This window comes from Hibiscus syriacus, unplaced genomic scaffold, assembly GCF_006381635.1.
Source record: "Hibiscus syriacus cultivar Baekdansim isolate YM2019G1 unplaced genomic scaffold, ASM638163v2 tig00117022_pilon, whole genome shotgun sequence".
Taxonomy (NCBI): Eukaryota; Viridiplantae; Streptophyta; class Magnoliopsida; order Malvales; family Malvaceae; genus Hibiscus; species Hibiscus syriacus.
In genome coordinates, this window is record NW_024063528.1 from 138203 (window position 1) to 158470 (window position 20268).

At 36.0% G+C, this 20268-nt stretch overlaps 1 protein-coding gene across 1 annotated transcript; it reads left to right on the forward strand.

Annotated features, from left to right (window-relative positions):
* Nucleotides 1-1560: 1560 nt before the first annotated feature.
* LOC120195976 (protein MALE DISCOVERER 2-like) lies at nt 1561-9679 on the forward strand. The gene is made up of 14 exons (XM_039197903.1): nt 1561-1724; nt 1816-1948; nt 2377-2448; nt 3261-3269; nt 5795-5929; nt 6014-6157; nt 6668-6769; nt 6898-6959; nt 7044-7445; nt 7597-7787; nt 7911-8043; nt 8130-8287; nt 8372-8560; nt 9239-9679. The coding sequence occupies exons 1-14, from the start codon at nt 1625-1627 to the stop codon at nt 9497-9499; spliced, it is 2091 nt and encodes a 696-aa protein (XP_039053834.1). The 5' UTR covers nt 1561-1624; the 3' UTR covers nt 9500-9679.
* The last annotated feature ends 10589 nt before the right edge of the window (nt 9680-20268 follow it).

Genomic DNA, 20268 nt, shown 5'->3' on the forward strand with positions numbered 1-20268 from the left:
ATCCCCAAATGATCACTCCATAAACTTTTAAATATTCTAATTTCATCTATAAAGTATGACTCGTATTCTAAATTGGTATTTAAACTTTTTAACATTCTAAATTCATCTCCAAACTACAACCTTCATTTTATTTTGATTCCTAAATTTTTTTAATATTCTAATTTAATTCCTGAACTTTTGAATGATTTAAGGGAATATTATTGAATATTAAAAAGTTTAGGGATCAATATAGAATGAGGGTTATAGTTTGGGATGTATTTTGCTTTTTTGACTGTCGGAGGTCTTCCACGGAAGCTGCTCTCAACTTGGAGTTGGGGGCAGCCTACTACCCTACCTTCCCCTTACCCCATTACATATGGGAATAGGATTTTGTTGTTGTTGTTATAGTTTGGGATGTATTTAGAATGTTCAAAAGTTTAGGGAACAATTTAGAATATAGGTTATAATTTGGAGATTAAATTAAAATATTTGAAAGTTTAGAGACCACTTTAGAATGAATCATAGTTTAGGGATGCATGATACAATTAACTAATAAAGAAAATAGAAAAAGAGAAATCCATGTAAAACGGAGGTGGGGAACCCCAACACCGTTCCTTAATTACGTAGGTTCCCTATCCTCTCATTTCCCTTAATCCTTCCCGCCAGTACTTATCAACACTAATTGCCAATTATTGAATTAAACTAAAATTAATCATTACTTTTATTTGGACCCCACCCTAAATCCCCAAGATTAAACACCTAAAAAAGGGCAAATCTTAGTATGATCCATAAAAGAACAAAGAAAAAATAGAATAACAGAAAGCAAAAACACACACAAAATCACAGTTTGTGGGGGGTGGCTCCAATTTTCCAGGGAAAAATAGGAGAGAAAAAGCAAAATGGGTAGAAATTTCTCTGGAAAAATTGTAAGAAATTAAACCAAAAAACGAAAAACCAAGATGGTAGCCACCCCCATTGCTGAGAGGGATAGAGCATCATCATGGTTAATGTCAAAAAGGGTAGTATTTGAAAAAAAAATCTGGGTTTATTTCATTTTGATTTTTTTAGTTTTTGTGTAATTTGTTGTTTCAAATTTCCATTTTTTTCTCTCATTTTTTTGTTCTTTTCGTTGCTGCCTTTTTTATACTTTTATCAAAAGGATCTCTTTTCTCCACCACCCTCACCTGTTCAAATTCCCACTTTCTGAATAAATTCCATTATTATCATTGCAACAACATCAGAGGGAAAACAAAGTTTCAAAATTTGTGCACCCTTTATGGTGATTTTCAAGTTAAGTTTCAGCTTTTGATGACTTACATGCACTTGTCAAAAAGAAGGGTGTTTTGATATCAGATAAAAGAGCTGAAGGAATGATAGACTCTGACTCTGATATGATCACCAATGTACATGTATTTGCTGTTCTTTGTAATATAGTTTTGTAGTTGAAAAACCGAAAACAAAAAGAACAAGAGATTTTATTTTATTCTTTTATTTTTTCTATTTTGTTGTTGCTGTTGGTGGTGGTGGTGGTCTTTCGTTTTGTGGGCTGAGGTTGGAAGGGGGGGGGGAGCTTTGCATGAAGAAAACCTGGCGTTTCTTTATAGCACTTGGCTGTTTGCCATTGCAGCATTCGATTCATATAGCAATGGGGGGTAAATCGAATTCAATTGGATTCTATTTTTTAAGTTTATTGTTGTTGGTTCCAAGTTTTATCATTCATGAGTCTCTGGCTATCTCCACTGATGGTAATTCCTTATTGTGGTGTTTATGTTGCTCTTCGATTCGCTTCACTTCGTTTCTTGATTGTCTGATTTCGAAACGGATTTTGAGATGCAGGATCGGCTTTGTTAGAATTTCGAGCTCAGATTGGTTCTGATCCTTATGGTTCATTTGCAAACTGGAATTCTAATGATACCACACCCTGCTTGTGGTTTGGGGTCCATTGTGTTGATGGTAAAGTGCAAATGCTGTAAGTACTTTTGTATTCCTCTATGCTATTTATATATATATATTAAGAAAAGATTCCTTGCCAAGTTCTTCTTTTGGTAGGTAATCGAAATTTTAGTTTGTGAATGGTCTTACTAAGTGACCAACAAACTGTTGGTTGAGGTGGTAGCGGCCTTAATCCCGTAAGGATGAGAACGCTAAGTTCGAACAATGGGAAATGCACTTATTGGGAGGGCTTTACCTTAACCACTACTGTGCTGAAAGGGTTTAGTCTTAAGTCTCTGTGGCTTAGGGATACCCCGAGTTTACACACACACACAAAAAGAATGGTCGTACTAAGTGAGTTAAGATCTTTACCGGGGCAGTTTTTCTGTTTAGAAGTGCTTTATTTTGTAAACTAGGAAGAATGAATGTTCCGATGCCATTTTTTTTGTTTTTTTTTTCTTATAGGGATTTGAGTGCCCTTGCTTTGAAAGGAACTTTGGCATCTGAGCTGGGGAAATTGAGCAACTTAAGATCACTGTAAGATACAAAAATTGCTGCTAAATTAGTGGCTTTTCATTCATTTTCTTAGTAGGGATTGTTGGATATTATGAATCACTACTTCAACTAAAATATAATTATTGGAAACAAAGTTGTGACGTATCTGTCACGATCAGAGGAGAAGCGATAAGAATCGGAGCAAGAGAATTGGGGAAATCAGAGAAAGGGTTAGGGATTTGGAATTGGGACTGGACCTAACATGTTTTACAGCCCACTAAGGATAAGAAACATCTTGCTTAGCTGTGCAGGTGGTTATACTCAGTACAACCAGGACTGCCAGCTGTAGGGTAACTATGGGAACACTATAATTATATAAACCATGTACTAGAGGAGGAGAAAGTATGCTTTAATTGAATGAATTCTAAGCTTCTTGAATCTATTCTTTTCTCTCCTTAATCTTAATTCTCTCAATTCTTCGTCTATATTTCTTCTCTAATCTCCTAGTGTCATAACAATTGGTATTCAGAGCCACTCTTCCTGGCAACTTGTTCATTACTATACCCAGAAAAATACCAAACCATGGTCGAAACTCCTGATCTTTCTTCAATCCAGCAACAGATTGCAGAACTTACAACCTTGGTGAAGCAAGCAACGGATGGCACAAAACCTCCTAAATGGTGGGAAGAACAGGATAATCGGATCAGTAAACTGGAGTCAAGAATGCAACGAATCAAGGTTGTGTGGAGCAAATTTTGAGAATTTTGACTGGGAGGACAGAGGAACAAGAACAAACCAGTTCAGAGAATGAACAAGTAAATATTCCTAACCTTCCTAAGACTGATGGGAAGAAGCCTATGTTAGTTACAGGGATGAATGAATCCCAATTTTCATATAAGCACAATGAACCCGAAATTCTAAAATCTAAACCAGCACATGGTGACTCTATCAATGAGTTTACAACCAGTGATATTAGGATACTTCACAATAGAGGGTATAAACTGTTTGAAAAGATGTCAAAGCTAACGTTTCAGCATTGGACAGATCATGACAGTAATGACAAACTGTTCAGACAAGTTTTCACAGGTGGTGTTGATGAATTCATCAAATGTGAGTTCAATGTCGAGGGGCTAAACCTCTACATGGACAGGACAAAAAATTGGAATAGGTTGGAATTTGCACAACAACTTCAAAATCAAATGAAGGTTCAAGAAGAATTGAGTAATAAAACCGTCACTTATTATGATACAAGCTGGAGGAATGAAGGTCTTTTGACGTGGAAATATGCTTCGATGAATTCGGTTGACTTCCCATATACAGAAGGTGAGGTCGAGTTTAGGAGTGTGTTGTACATTCCTGGCATGGGCCCTCTCAACAATGAGGATGTCACGAATTCTAAAACAAAGAATATACATTTGTATGTGAAGCGTGTATTTATCTCGGATGAGTTTGATGGGGAGCTGTTTCCACGATACTTGAGCTTTGTGAAGGGTGTTGTGGATTCAAATGATCTTCCCCTTAGTGTTTCTCGAGAGACCCTTCAAGAGAGCCGAATTGTGAGAATTATGAGAAAGAGGCTTGTCAGGAAAACATTTGACATGATTCAAGAGATTTCTGAAAGTGAAAATAAAGAGGATTACAAAAAATTCTGGGAGAACTTCGGCAGGTTTCTAAAGTTGGGCTGCATCGAAGACACTGGTAATCACAAACGTATAACTCCATTACTTCGGTTTTACACATCAAAAAGTGAAGAGGAATTGACGAGTTTGTATACATATGTTGAAAATATGAGTGAGAATCAAAAGGCAATTTAGTACTTAGCAACTGACAGCTTGAAAAGTGCCAAGACCGCTCCATTTTTGGAGAAGTTGGTTCAAAAAGACATTGAGGTTCTCTATTTAATTGAGCCTATCGACGAGGTTGCCATCAAAAATCTGCAGACCTTTAAAGAAAATAAATTTGTTGATATTAGCAAGGAAGATTTAGAACTTGGTGATGAAGATGAGGTAAAAGAGAGGGATTTGCTCTATTCAAATACCGCTGAGACTAAGCTTAATGCCTCAGAAGCCCTTGCAAAGGCATTGTAAGAAAAGAGGGGCATGCTGGATGTAAATACTGCTGAGACTAAAGGTGATGCCTCAGATGCCCTTGCACAGGCATTGCAAGAAAAGATGGCAGCACTGTTGCTTTTATCGCAACATTTATCGCAGCAGGAAGAAAGGCATTTACTTGAGAAAAATGTTAATGCAACTCTTCAGAAAAAGATAGGTGAACTTCATAGAAATTTTCTTCAAGTTACAAATAAAAAGGTGAAGGCTCTCCGGGAGTTGGCACAGTTCAAGCGGAGATATCAGTTATTGCAAGCGAAAATCAGTAATGAGATATCAGAAGGGTTTGATCCTTGGGGACAAGGATCATTTCAAGGGAAGAGGAATGTCATAACTATATGGGAAGTCAACAAAGAAAGCAGCAGGAATCAGTTACTTGAACAACAATTTTTGAATCTGAAATTTTTTCAGAAGACTCAAGCAAGGCTGAAATTTTTTGCTAAAATAAAATTGACAGACAGAGGTATAAAGACAGAGGACAGAATTTACCTGAAGTTTCGGTCTTACCATCAAACCTCACTTGCTTTTCGAAAGGGATTGAAGCTGGCAGCAAGGTTCTATGGTTCTATAATGCTCGACAAACGTAAAGAGCAAGAGCACAATCAGATGCAGTGGATGAAATTAGGACTGGAAAATGTCACTGTGGTCAATTATATTGTACTTCCAGCACAATTCTCAGATTTTGATCTTTGGGGACAAGGATCATTTCGTGGGGAGGGTATTGTCACGATCAGAGGAGAAGCGATAAGAATCGGAGCAAGAGAATTGGGGAAATCAGAGAAAGGGTTAGGGATTTGGAATTGGGACTGGACCTAACATGTTTTACAGCCCACTAAGGATAAGAAACATCTTGCTTAGCTGTGCAGGTGGTTATACTCAGTACAACCAGGACTGCCAGCTGTAGGGTAACTATGGGAACACTGTAATTATATAAACCATGTACTAGAGGAGGAGAAAGTATGCTTTAATTGAATGAATTCTAAGCTTCTTGAATCTATTCTTTTCTCTCCTTAATCTTAATTCTCTCAATTCTTCGTCTATATTTCTTCTCTAATCTCCTAGGGTCATAACAGTATCTTTCACTGTTTAATTCCTATTTAGCGGCTATATATAGTTTTATGCATTGCAATAGATAAACTTACTGCCTGAATGTGTGGAATCCAATAAATCAAATGGCAGTACATATAGTTTTTAACATGCAATGTTATATTTGGTTATGCCTTTAGTTCTTGCTTAACTTGATTCTTCTTTCTTGATGTTTATAATAACAACGTGCTCAGTAGAAACCGCTTCTTTGGTGTCGTTCCAAAGGAGTTTGGAGAGCTTACAAAGCTGGAGTTCTTGGATTTGAGGGAAAATAACTTGGGCAGAACAATTCCGGCAGAGATGGGAAATATACTCTCTCTAAAATGCTTGTAAGTTCACTTTGTAAATGTATTTAGGTTGTTCATAATGTTTTATTCTTTGTGTACCTTGAACTTAATTTCCTTCTACTTTAGGTTACTTTACGATAGTAAATTTGAGGGCAGCATTCCTTCAGACCCTGGGAGGCCAAAACTGCTCTCCAAACTGCAGCTTGATGGAACTCTAGTGTCGATATTTGCCACTGGAATTGGCTGTGCAAATAGAAAGTTCGGACTTTGGTAAGTTCATGTTTGTTGCAGTAATGATTATTGCTTGTGTTGGCTGATCCCCTTCCCTTAGTCAGGAATGTAGACTTATCCGCCCCACTGTCTTACCCAATTGTTCATTGACCTTTATATATATGGCATAACTACATAATCACCTAGGCTGGGGTTTAAGTTAGAAGATACATGTTTCATAAATTAGAATGATTCTCGAAGTTCAAGGAGTCACTCATTGCTTTGCTTCATTCTACTGTTGAAACTATGAAATCGGGACAGATAGGACTTTTTTGACAGCAAAATATTATGTTTCTTGTAAGAAACAGTTCATAAGCCTGGACGGATAGGACTTTTTTGACATTTAACTTGTTTCTACAAAAAGTCTGTCGATATTTTGCATTGAATGTGTGGTGTGTGGGAGATTAATATGCTTCATCTATAGCACAGTTTCTCTTTCAACTGATTAATTAGACTTACTAAGAGCACTAGCTCTCTTGTTTACTGATTACTTATTGCCTAAGTCGACAGCATATGGCAGAGCAGTGGGAGACAACTTAATGGAGTAGGATCATTGTTCATCCCGATTATAGGAGCTCTTACACGTTACCTCAAATACTTGTCAATACAATGGTATGTACTTATTGTATATCTATTCATTGTCTTACTCTTTTCGTTTGTTATGCTATTTGTTCCTTTTTAAATTTTTTTAAAAAAACATCTTATTTTTCTCTTTATTCACTGATTTGCCTTCTTACAAGGTTCAAGTTGCAAAGGGACTCTCTGGCTGAGCGTAATGACAGTTGCCGCGGTGATGTGCCTCGTGAGTGGACATTTACAAAAATATCAGTCCATTGAATTACAACGTATGCTTTTCTGAAACAATGACGTTACTTTTCTTAAGTAGGTTCATCTGAGCAACAAATGACCCGGTACATAAGGAATCTTGTCGTCCCTTTGGAGCGTCGTAGACTGCTTCTGCAATTAAGGGACCTCCCAGCTGCACCTGCTGCTTCCGTGTCTTCCACTGAACAAATCATTGCTCTCCCGTCTTCTAGAAGTAGTGGGAGTTTCCCTGCTGTGCCTAAGGGAACGAAGACTAATTCGAATCTTGTTGACGGGTCATCTCAAACCTCCAACAGAGAGTCAACTGCTGAAAATAGATGGAAATATCTCCTCATCATTGCCTGTGTGGTTGTCTTTCTTGCATTTTTAACCTTTGTTTTCTTGTTCCGGAAACGAGCAGCAAAATCCATACGTCCCTGGGAAACTGGAATAAGTGGCCAGCTGCAGAAAGCTTTTGTTACAGGTACTTGTCAGATACGTTTAATCATTGGAACTGTCTTTTGGTGAGCATGATGGCTTTTCTTCATCAAGTTACATCTTCATATGCTCTACAAAAAGTGTTTCTTGATGATAAATGCAGAAAAACTTTAATTTTCTGTTTACTTGAACTGCAGGGGTGCCTAAGCTAAACCGACCAGAACTGGATATAGCCTGTGAAGACTTTAGCAATATAGTTTGGGTAATTGATGGTTGCACAGTGTATAAAGGGACACTTTCCAGTGGGGTCGAGATTGCTGTTGCAGCGGTCCGTGTTTCGTCTTCAAAAGAGTGGTCAAAGACCCTGGAAATGACTTTTCGGAGGAAGGTTTGTTGTTTTTACAGTCACAGTACACAAACGTAACATAAATCACTTTTCATACTTATAAATCTTCTGATAACTTTTTATCCAATTCTCTTCAATCAATTGTTATATTGGAACTCAACCTAGATCGACAGAATGTCTCGAATTAACCATAAGAACTTTGTCAACCTTATTGGCTACTGCGTGGATGATGAACCTTTCAGCAGGATGATGGTGTTTGAATATGCTCCAAGCGGAACCCTTTACGAGCATCTGCACGGTAATACTCATCACTTTCATGTATGTTTTCCGGTTATCCGATACTGATTCTTTGTGAGCTTAAATGTTATCCATTTTTATTCTCAGAAGAATATATGGATCATCTTGATTGGAGTGCAAGGATGAGAATCGTGATGGGTGTAGCTTATTGTCTTCTTTATCTGCACCATGATTTGAATCCTCCATTGCCTCATCCAAAGTTAACTTCTATTTCAATCCTTCTAACAGATGATTATGCTGCAAAGGTACATCAATTTTCTTTCTATATTGACTTTATTTAAGTTCTTATAATTGTAATAACATCCAATTCTCTTTCCTCTTTTACGCAGGTTGCGGATGTTCTTGGTTTCGATGGCCTAATTAATTCAAAAAACTCAGGTGACGATGATCCAGAACAATCTACATTGCCATGTCTTGTTGATCCAGAAACGAATGTCTACAGCTTTGGCTTATTGTTACTTGAAATCATTTCTGGAAAGTTTGTTTACACCAAGGAGCAAGGCCATATCGAAGAATGGGTATGTTTTGGTTCCACTTTACTGTTTTGGTTCCACTTTACTCCCACTATTTTTCTTGAAGTACTCGTATCAACACATACTCGTGTTCCACCCTCACCCAAATCCAAGCACATGCGTTCAGTACGTATCGATATTCTACATATACTTGTAAAGCTTGTTTTGTTGAGGAGCAAGGCTCTATTGTTTTAGGTTCTACTTTACCCCAACTCTTCATTCAGACACAAACTCGTGTTCCACCCTCACACTCGAATCCAAGTTACTATATTCTACACATCCCCCTTTTATGACGTACTCGTATCCGAGACATACCCGTAAACGTTGTTACTGTAGAGAGCAAAGCTCTATTGAGAACTGGGTATATTTAGGTTCTAATTTACCCCGACTCTTCATTTTTCTTAGGTACTCAGTGTCTAACTGATGCCTGGATATGAGTACAAGAATACGCCATTCCAAAGATTCTCTAAAATATACATTTTTTTGGGATGCATACATGCATTCTACAGTCACAAACTTGAATCCGAGTACCATAGTTTAGGATACCTAATCAGGGACAGAAATAATAGACAAATTAGGTCCTTGTATTTTTGAAGTTGAGTAATTTGGCCCTTGTTGATGTTGTTCAACACTTGGTTTTTTGTTGTTGTTGGTAAAACTAATAACATCATGAAACTTTGGCAGGCTGCTCAATACTTTAACGATAAACAGAGTCTCAGCAAGGTGGTTGATCCAACACTCCAATCATTCAAAACCGAAGAACTTGAAGCAATCTGTGAGGTAATACAAGAGTGCATTCAGACTGATCCGAAGCGAAGACCGACAATGGAGGATGTGAGCACCAAATTGAGGGAAGCTCTTAATATAGCACCTAACCAAGCTGCCCCAAGGCTTTCACCACTGTGGTGGGCTGAGCTTGAGATTTTATCAATGGAGGTTCCCTAGTTCCTTTGTGTCTCTCTTCTTTGCCCCCAACACACACATAACCCTAAACCCCAAGAAAAGAAAAGAAGGAACAAGTGGTTTCCTTGTACTTGGCTTCAAAATCACTACATGTTTTGGTTCATTTGTTTTCACATATACATATACTGTCCATTTGTGGTATTGCTGTGACTGTGTACTCATCAATGGGGGAGATTGTGTACCCATTTGTAGTAGATGTATGCATTTTGTGGTTATAAAGGCTGTGAATGGAACAAAAAGCTAACATAGCATTGTATGTTTAGTTTCTTGACCATTTTTTTTCATTTCCCCCATTGTTGACGAACCCTTGGTGAAAAGGGCAAATACCCATTTTGTTAATTCACTTCTCTACATCTCAAATGAAAATAAAATTGATGTGTCATAACCATTTTTTAAGTAAAATAATTAAATATTATTTTAAAAAATGATTATGACTTTTATTTTGAAAAAATTGGGTGATTTGAAAATAATTGGAAATAAATTGAATAGAGTCGTCATCGACCTTTGGATTAGGTAGGTCGAATATTTAAAAACGTATTTTAAAACAATTTTAAGTAAAAAACATTTTTTAAGACAAAAATGGCATGCGTTACCAAAGATTCATTTAAATGAATTCGGGAGTCGATTACATGTGGGGAATGGTAAGCACCCCACAACGCCCAAAATTGGTACTGTGTCGCTTACACATTGTCGTAAATGGTGGAAATTACAAATCGAATATAAAGTTAAAATATGATTCAATTATCGAACATTGTTTAATTTGCTTCGAATTAATTAATTACAAAAAATTCTTTAACTCGAAAGGAAATCTTGAAATTAGCAATCCTCCATCGGGAAAGCTAAATCAAACTATTTCTTATCAACAAAAGAATATTCTCTCGTTAATAAATATTAATTGAATACAAATGAAAATTGACGATTTGCATTTTGCATACAATGAAATAAATTGTGAATTAAAATAACACACATTGCATCATTAAAATAAATTAATTAGTAACATAAACTCGATTTATTTCAAGTTACAATGTCGTTAAAATGTCGTACAAGATCGCACCACTTCGACTAAGTGGTACTTTACACACTCATTTTACGAATACGTGTCCTTGAAACGATTCGACTATTTCAACCATAGATAAAATACAATGGAAATAAATGTAATTAAAAATACAAAATAACATGATCACATTAAGTAGAATTGAAAACATTATTTACATAATACACATAACCATAAAAATAAGTAAAATACATTCATACATAAATGACTAGCATAAAAATAAGTAAACATTACAAACTAAAATGAAATCATTAAAATACAAATATTTACAAGACTAAAATAAAGTTAACATAAATTTGAAGGACTAAAATAATAAAAACAGAAACTAAAGAGACCAAAACAAATAAACTAAAATTTAAAGAACTAAAATAGCAATAATAGAAATTTAAAGGGTTCAAACTGAAAAACAGAAATTTATAGGACCTAATCAGAAAATATAAACATACTAGAGCCCTAATATACATTTTAAACAAATTCATACACTAGGAATGAAAATAACCCAACAATGAAACTTAGGACTAAAATGCAATGAATCACAAACATAAAGGCCGAATCATAATTAAACCAAATATAACACAGGGACAAAAATGAAATAATAGCAAATATTATGACCAAAATCAAATAATAACTAGAATAGCATAGTAGGTAATAATAGGACTAAAACGTAAGTAATGAAAAATAAAGGCTCGAAATCAAAGAAATCATAACTTCATTTAATGGTTTAATAATATGATTACAAAATGCTAGGGAACTAAACTGATAATATACCCTAGCTCTAAAACACGGAAAAAAAGGGACCAAAATTGCATCGTTTTGGTCAGATTATATAACCCCATAACGGGCTTTTATTCTCCCATCTCCCTTCATTTTTCATCTTAGCCGAAGACAGACAGAGAGAGTGAGAGAACTCTCTCATCAGAGGGAGAAAATCAATCAGCGCCGGCAACGCTCACGGCGACGCCACGGCAGGGCCACGGTGGCCGGAGAGGAAAAACCACCCTCAAAAGATTCCCTCTTTCACCCTCATCCCAAAAATCAAACCCACTTAACACAAATCTCACCCTAAACTTCTAAATCTAGAGTTTTACATTCGAAAGTTCGAAACTCCCGGTGACCTTCAAGCTTCCCAAGCTTTGAACTATGGTAACATCTCTTTCTCTTTTCCTCTCTTTACTTTTCTTTCTTGGTTATTTTTCTTCTTTTCAATTTGTTTTTTCTTCTTTCTTTTATGTTCTTTTTTATGTTTGCCGAATGTCTCCCCCTTTTCCCTTGTTGCATGTGCTTTTAATCTTGTCTATTGTGTGAGATGATGATATCTAATGAGAATAGGGGATGGGTCTCACTGAATATTGCTGATGAAATCCCGATTTTTTGAGATTTTTGGGTGTTATTTTAATGGGTTTTCGATTAGGGCTACTGTAGATGACATTTGGGGTTGATTTGTTTTCTGTTTTTTGCACGAACTGGTCATTGTTCGATGGATGGACTCCCATTGGCTCCGATGCCGGTGGTGGCGAGGGAAACAATCGGCTTGAGCGGCTGGAAAATGGAAGGCCAAACGACGGTGGCGGCTGGCTGTTGGATGATATTTAGGGTTTATAGAAACCCTAATTCAAATAGGTCAGATGCTGGGCTTGAACCGGGTCGGGTTAGCTTGTACTGGGCCTCAAGATTGTAGTGGGCTTCGGGATTGGCCTGTAAAATAAAATGTATTAATAAAATAATAATAATACTAATATATAATAATAATACTAATATATAATAATAATAATAATAATAATAAAATTAAATTAAATAGAAAAGACCTAGACAAAAACGGGTGTCTACAGCTGCCCCTCTTTGCACATTCTTGTGTTAAAAAGAATATGGCAAAGACGACAAGACAACACGTTTTTGTCTGGTTCTATCCTTTTTAAGCTTAGAAATTGGATAATGTTGGTTGTTGGGGACGACACTGCTCATACATGATGAAGAGTTCGGGTTGTCTAAGGGTGACACAATTCCTACGTGATGAGGAAATCTGGTCGAGGGATGACACTGCTCATACGTGATGAAGAGTTCTTGGCCATCTTTAGTAAGCGTGATAACTCGGTTCCTACGCGATGAGGACGGCTGGTTATCTAGGGGTGACACAGCTCATACGTGATGAAGAGATCTGGTCGGGGGGATGACACGACTCATATGTGATGAAGAGTTCTGGTCATCTTTAGGAATGGTGATAACTCGGTTCCTACGCGATGAGGACAGCTGGTTATCTATGGTTGACACGACTCCTACGCGATGAGGAGATCTAGTCGGGGATGACACGACTCATACGTGATGAAGAGTTATGGCCATCTTTAGGAAGGGCGATAACACGGTTCCTATGTGATGAGGACGTCTGGTTATCTAGGGGTGACACGGCTCCTACGTGATTAAGAGACCTGGTCAGGAGATGACACGGCTCATACATGATGAAGAGTTCTGGTCATCTTTAGGGATAATGATTTCAAAAGAAACCGACTCAAAGATGATGTTTCAAAAGAAACAGACTCAAAGATTGTAAATTTTGTTTCCAAAGAAACAGACTCTAGGATTTTTCTCAAAATAAACAATCTCAAAGGTTGTTTTTTTTCATTAAAAATTGTCTCAAGAGACGAAATTTGTTTTTAAAGAAATAGAATCACAGATGATTTTGTTAAGAGACACAATCTCAAAGATTTTTCAAAAGGAACAGACTCAAAGATTTTTCTCAAGAAAACTGTCTCAAGAGAGACAAAACTTTGTTTCAAAAGAAACAAACTCAAAGATTTTGGTTTCAAAAGAAATGTCTCAAAGATTTTTTTTTTCACGAAATTGTCTTAAGAGAAACAAAACTTTGGTTCAAAAGAAACAGACTCAAAGAATTTTTATTTCAAAAGAAACAACTCACAGACTTTTATTTAAAGATAAACAAACTCAAAGATAGGTTTTGTTTTAAGGGAAACAATCTCAAGTTTTAAGAGAAATTTTCTTAAAAGAGACAAACCTTTGTTTTCATAAAAACAGACTTAAAGTTTTTTCTTCAAAAGGAACTGTCTAAAAAGAGACAAAATTTTGTTTCCAAAGAAACATACTCAAAGATTCTTTCAAAAGAAACTTTCTCAAAAGAGAAAAAATTTTGTTATCAAAGAAACATACTCAAAGATTTTTTTCATTTTGTTTTAGGTGAAACAGGACTCAAAGATTTTTCAATAAAATCTGTCTCAAGAGAGACAAAGTTTTGTTTCAAAAGAAATAGACTCAAAGATCCTTTGTTTCAAAAGAAACGACTCAAAGATGATGTTTGTTTCCAGTGAAACAAATTCATAATTTGGAAAATTGTCTCAAGTGAGACAACATTTGTTTTTAGAGAAATTGTCTCAAACGAGACAAAAATTGTTTTTGAGAAAAATTATCTCAAGCGAGACAAAAATTTGTTTCAAGAAAAACACCCTCAAAGGTGAAAAAAAGTATGTTTGTTCCTGCATGTTGAGGAAATGTCTTGATTGTTGACTTCAGGAATCCAAATCATTGCTTCTTCAAGTTAGAGAGATCTGGTCATTTCCGAGCTTTGATTTTCTGAGAGATCAAAATGATGTATTTATGGATGCCTAATCTTTGATATTATGATGAATGTCAAGATAAAATTTATTTGATGTTTTATTGAATTCATCCTCAAGAGAGGAGAAAAAATATCTTGAATACACATGATAATAAATGTTTGATGCAAATTTTATGTATCATGTATGTATATGTATGTATGTATGTTTTGATGTATGTTTTTCTCAATCTGTAAGGAGAATGGTTGCGAGAGAAGTCTTCACTCTATCATTGATTCAGTTTGTCTGCATTTCCACCAGGGAGTGCTCTTGCAAACCTCGACCTGATACAATTTGTTTCCTTGCCCCATCAAAATTAGCCCCGTAAATTTAGATTCTCTTTCCCCAGCTTCGATCCTGAGCCTCTGAGATATTCGTTGAATTCCAAGATACTTCCAGAGAACTTATCTTGTTTGAAAATGTTTTCTTCCTTTGAATTTTCAAAACTTAGAAAAATATCAAAAGGAAGTTTAAAAAATATTGTCTTCTTCTAAGTTTCACAATTAAAACAAATCATAAACAAGAGTTCATTGGATTTCAAAAGAATCAACTGCTCTTCAATATTTAATAGCTACAAATCTTTGACAAATATCAAGATCGAAAGGTTGGTTTTGAAGTTGGCTACCTAAATTCTAAGGTTTATTTCATCAATTGGTCCTCGTGAAGATAATGACATACCCCACTTTCTTGATTTGGCATTTTAATCGGAGGCGAACAAAATGAAACAACTAGCATAGTCAATTGCTAAACTCTTTAGAACACTTTTGTTTCAGTTCTCTGAAATCTTCCATTTGTTCAAGCTTTGTAGACTTACCTAGTCAAGGTAGTGCATAAATATCGGTCTAAAAATGAGATTTTTGAGTGCTCGTGTGAAGTCGACTATAACAGGTGTTCCTCAACTCCTTTAGTCCATATTCACCGAAACTCCTTATTTAGTAAATTTGATTTAATTTTCCATTGCTTGGCTAGCTGGATTCATCTTTGTTGTTCATATATTTTTATAATTGCCTTTGTTCGGCTAGTTGAAGGATTCATGTCATCACAAAGTCTTCGACTTGACAACCACAGTGGAGCATACACCGGATTGCCAAGTACCCGATCAATGTCATGGTTTGAATGCAATCTATTCATAAAGCCAGGGCTTTGAGTTTCCTCTATAACCAATTGCTTTAGCGAATAGCTCAGCTTTATTGTATACCTATATAATAATATTTATATTGGGTATACAGATTCAATTTCTTAAGCTTGCTGAGGAAAACCTGTTATAGTTCCGGTGTTTGTTGAAAGTCAGAAAATATCATCGTTAGAGTTCAATTTCCAAGCAACTGACCTAAACTAGATTCATCTACGTGACCATTCCATCTGAGAAGATTATGATCATCATTGAACATCATTAACAGAAGTATAAACTAATTAGTTTTGCAATCCCATGGGGCTAGTTGCCCCATTTTGTCTGCTCCTAACACATACCTAAATGCCAAGACTTTAATTGGTTGTACATACGAAGAGATAGTTAGCTCGGTCCCTGCAAGAGAGGGGTATATATTCTGGTGCATATTTAGATTAGGATCAATGGGTCCTTGTTTTGCAGGGGTTCAATCTTGTCATTTGTCAAATATATTTACACCTTCAATTATTAAAAAGCTTTTAATTAAAATAATATTCAAAGAATTCAAGATTAAAATTTGCTCATTGTCATTTTCTCATAAGGAAGTATTTTATTTAAAATGTCCGAACGTCAAGTGACTTACAAACATTTAAACATAAGAAGAACAAAAGAAAAACAAATAAAAACAAGATGTCATGTATGAGAATGCAACAAAATCTCCTGATGGATGCCCCGACCAACTCCCGATCAGAATGCCCCATCACACATTGAATGTCAATGCCCCAGAATCAATCAAATCTTGGACCTTACATTTCAATGTCCTACAATTCTCAGTGGTATGCACTGAGCTCCCAATGTGATAGTTGCATATGGCGTTAATATCATGGACTTCCGGATATAGGGCTTCTCTTGGTTTGAATCGAACTAGAGTCACCAGATTCATCTCAACTAGCGTTGGTAGCAACTCCTCATATGTCATTGGAATTGTACTGCTGTGAGTCTTTTCACATAATGCCTTATGAGGTTTGGTCCCCAGACTAGCTAGATAAGATCCCTCAATGTTAATCTCAGCTCTTTTCTCATTGTCGGTACGGTTAGTGCCTCCTATCTGGCCATTCTTGATTGATCTTTCGATCATTTCTCCACACATGACGATGTTAGAGAAACTCTTGGTGGCAGCTCCTATCATGTAGTCGATATATGGAGACTTCAACGTATCAATGAATAGAGTAATGAACTCTCTTTCAGTCATTGGTGGATACACTTGAGATGCGACATCCCTCCATTGTTGAGCATATTGTCGGAAGTTCTCACCATTCTTCATCTCATATTCTGCAGCGTTGTTCGACAGGGGCATATCGATCATGTTCTTGTATAGACTCAGAAATGCACTAGCCAAATCCTTCCAAGCGGATTTTAGTACGACTCAGTTGATTGTACCACCTTGAAGCGGGTCCAATTAAACTGGCTTGGAAGCAGTGAATCAACATCTGATCATTGTTTGTGTACCCAATCATTCTTCAAATAAACATCGTGAGATGGACATTAGGGCAACTGGTTCCACTGTATTTTTCAAAATCGGGCATCTTGAATTTGGGCGGAAGCACCAAGTTAGGAACTAATACTAATTCTGTTGCATCCATTCTGTGGTGAGAGCTCTGTCCTCTCATTCCCTGGAATGTCTCTCTGTACCACTGTTTCAGATTCTTCGGGATCTCATTGTTGGCTCTCTTCATCTTATCAGAATTTGGCATGTTGTGATTAGTAGAATTACCCTGAGGATTTAGCACAGTTACATGAGTTTTAGTGGCGGAGAAGTGTGCTTGATGGCTAGAAACTTGTGGGGTGAAATAATTATTTGGGGACTAGCATGGGATATCACACATTCAGAGTTTCCTCTGGTTGAGGAAATCTTCTCTTTGCCTCTTTCTTGATTGAGCCCGACCAACTTTGCTACCATTTGATCCATCAGGTCGCTTTGATTTTGCAAGATACGATCCATGGTGGCCTTTTATACCTGCTCCATTTTAACTTCCCACTCTGCTTGCATCTTTTGCAAACTCTCTTCCAGCTCTTTCTTCAGTTGCTCAAATTTTGCATCCATTCTCAGTACTGTGCGAATGTAGTTGCACAGTTAGAAACACTTCCTCAAAGTTTCCCACAAGGTATGATTAATGCGTTTAAAAACACTTAAATGAATGTTATGCAAAATGCAATGATGCGAATGCAAATACAAAAATATTGATCCCAACAATGAATATCGTAGAATAATTTTCACCAGAAATAAAAACCTTCACATTACAAGACAATCCACTTCGCAAACATGCCTTCACTTAGATGTTGAGTTTGAAGTGGATAATTGCTTCATCTTGGATCTTCGTCCTAAAAAATGATATCCCTCAATGCTCTGTAACCTATGTCGTAACCGTCTTTCGGTTGGGCCCCGGAATTGGGTTACGACTTAAGAAAAATGATTTGGAGTCGCCACCGACCATTTTAAAATGAATTTAGGTGGATCGGACACCATCTTACCTGATCTGCATTTTTACCATAAATGTGTCGGGTTCGGGAGTCGGTTACGGTCAAGGAATGATTAGCACCCTTGAATCGCCCTTTCGTTACCAATTAATTTGCCGGTTGTCTTAGTTGCGAAAATTTGAAATTTAAATTAAAATTTAACAGACTCGATTCAAATTACTTGCAATTGATTGATTTGAATACCCTTAAAAGATAAAAACGTTTGGCTCGTAACGGAGTATAAAATCAAATTAGGATAGGAAGTGTGCAAACGTGAGAATAATAAATAAAATAAGAAAAAATGGAAAATAACAAAACATGTAAAAAATAATAAAAATAAACAAAATGAGTAAAATGTTAAAAAAACAAAGACACAGATAAAGGGAAAATATTAATGGAGTAAAAAAATAAAAAAGGTAAAAGAAATTAAAATGGAATAAAAATAATGTGTACATATAAAGTAGTATTTACTAATACAAATAAAAATAATAAATATATAATACTAAGTAAAACAAATAAAAAATAAAGATATTCATGATATTAAGAAAAGAAGTAATTGAAAAAAATAAATAAATAAAAAATATAATATATATATAAATAAATAAAAACAAAATAGAATATTAAGAAAAAATATATATAAAAACGTATAAAATATAATATTAAGAAAAAATATATACATAGTAAATGGAAAAACATTAATACATCTATACATATACATATATATATATAATGATATAAAATATATATAATAAAATAATATAATATAAAAAAAATGAATATAGTAAATAAATAAAAAATATAATGAAAAATATATATAAGGGACGAAATTAATATAAAAGTAAATTAAAGGGTAAATTTCAAGGTAAATTAAAGATTAAGATTGACTTAGGGGGAATATTAAATACTTTAAGAAAATGAACATGTCTCGGGAGTAGATCTAGGTTTGAAACTTCGAAACCCCACCCCTTTTTGGTCATCGGCGCAACCACGCTTTGGGTTATTCAAACCAAATCTCAAGAAAAATAACATGCACATGCGAGAAATGAACGAATCAATGTAAAAAAAGATGCTACCTTTTATTTCCTTTTCAAATCGTTTACAATAGCTTTACCTTTGTATTTTTTCATGTTTTCCTCTGTATCTTGTATGTAAATTCGTGTCTTAAAATGGGGAGGATTATGTATTTATAGTGAAAAAACTAACTATTTTTAGAATCCTATTAACAATAGAATCCTAATGCAACTAGACTCCTTGCTCGGTTGTTGCACGTTTGTTGGTATTGTTGTTGCTTTAAAAGATATGGAGGTGGAAGAGTCCTCTTAGGAGATGAACTCTTTCTAGTTCTATCTTTTAAGAAAATGGGAGTCTACAGCTGCCCCTCTTTGTCATTTTTCGTGGAACAAAAAATAGGATAAAGATAAAAAGACACATTTTTGTTTAGTGGAGTTGAAGAATAACTCCCTGTCGAATTGAGTTGTGGATGGCTCCTCCTTCGCGAATTCGAGTCCATCTTGAAATGATTTGAATCAGAATGTGGCTTCTCGTTGTAGTCCACTTTGGTCTTCTTCTCGGTTTAAAGACCTTGGCTAAAAATTCGACTAGAATGTAATCCCTTGACTCCACAATGTGGTTGATATGCTCTCGAGCTGAATGAAACCGAACTCGAAAAGTCTTCGTTGACATATAGCTTTTCTCGACTTAAGATATGCTGACGGAAAAAAGGCTTCTTGCTACTAAGGCACGGCTAACCCAGATCTTCTTCTCGGCTTGAAAACCTCGATTGCAGCCGGACAATAGTATGATTGAGGTGTCATCGAGCTGCATGGAATCGAACTCGACAATTTTCGTTGACAGATAGCCATTCTTGCCTTGAGCTATGCTGTAAATTTGATTTACCTATGAGTTGAATGTAATCGAACTCGAAGGTCTTTGGTGATAGATAACCCTTCTTTGAGTTGGATATCCTTCGTCATGAAGTTGAAATCCAATCTAGAGATGGATGCTGCTTGTGTGCATGATTCCCCTTCGTCGTGAAGTTGAAACCGCAGATGGCCCCTTCGTCGTGAAGTTAAGCCTGATAATTGGATACCCTTCATCGTAAAGTTGAAATCCAAGTGGGTAGTATTGTTACGAGTCCAATATCCTCCGTCGTGAAGTTGAAATTGGCTCTGGAATCGGGAAATTGTTTGTTGACAGCCAGTCACCCCTTCGCTGTGAAATTGAGCTTTTGTTATCTTGAGTTCAATATCATTTGCTGTGAAGTTGAAATTGACTCTGAATGAAACTAAAAAGTTGTTTGTTGACAATCAGTTGCCCCTTCGTTGTGAAGCTGAGCTTGTGTTGTCTTGAGTCCAATATTCCTCGCTGTGAAGTTGAAATTGACTCTGAAACTGGGAAGCCCCTTCGTCGTGAAGTAGAGCCTCAAATGACATGATATTCTCCATCGTGGAGTTGAAATCGTGGATGTGCGGGT

What these genes read in the sequence shown, in the direction of transcription:
- LOC120195976 (XM_039197903.1), top strand. Translation starts at nt 1,625, where the DNA reads ATGGGGGGTAAATCGAATTCAATTGGATTCTATTTTTTAAGTTTATTG. An exon ending in ATACTCTCTCTAAAATGCTT is followed by an intron (nt 5,930 to 6,013) that starts GTAAGTTCACTT and finishes CTTCTACTTTAG; the next exon opens with GTTACTTTACGATAGTAAAT. An exon ending in AAATGACTTTTCGGAGGAAG is followed by an intron (nt 7,788 to 7,910) that starts GTTTGTTGTTTT and finishes AACTCAACCTAG; the next exon opens with ATCGACAGAATGTCTCGAAT.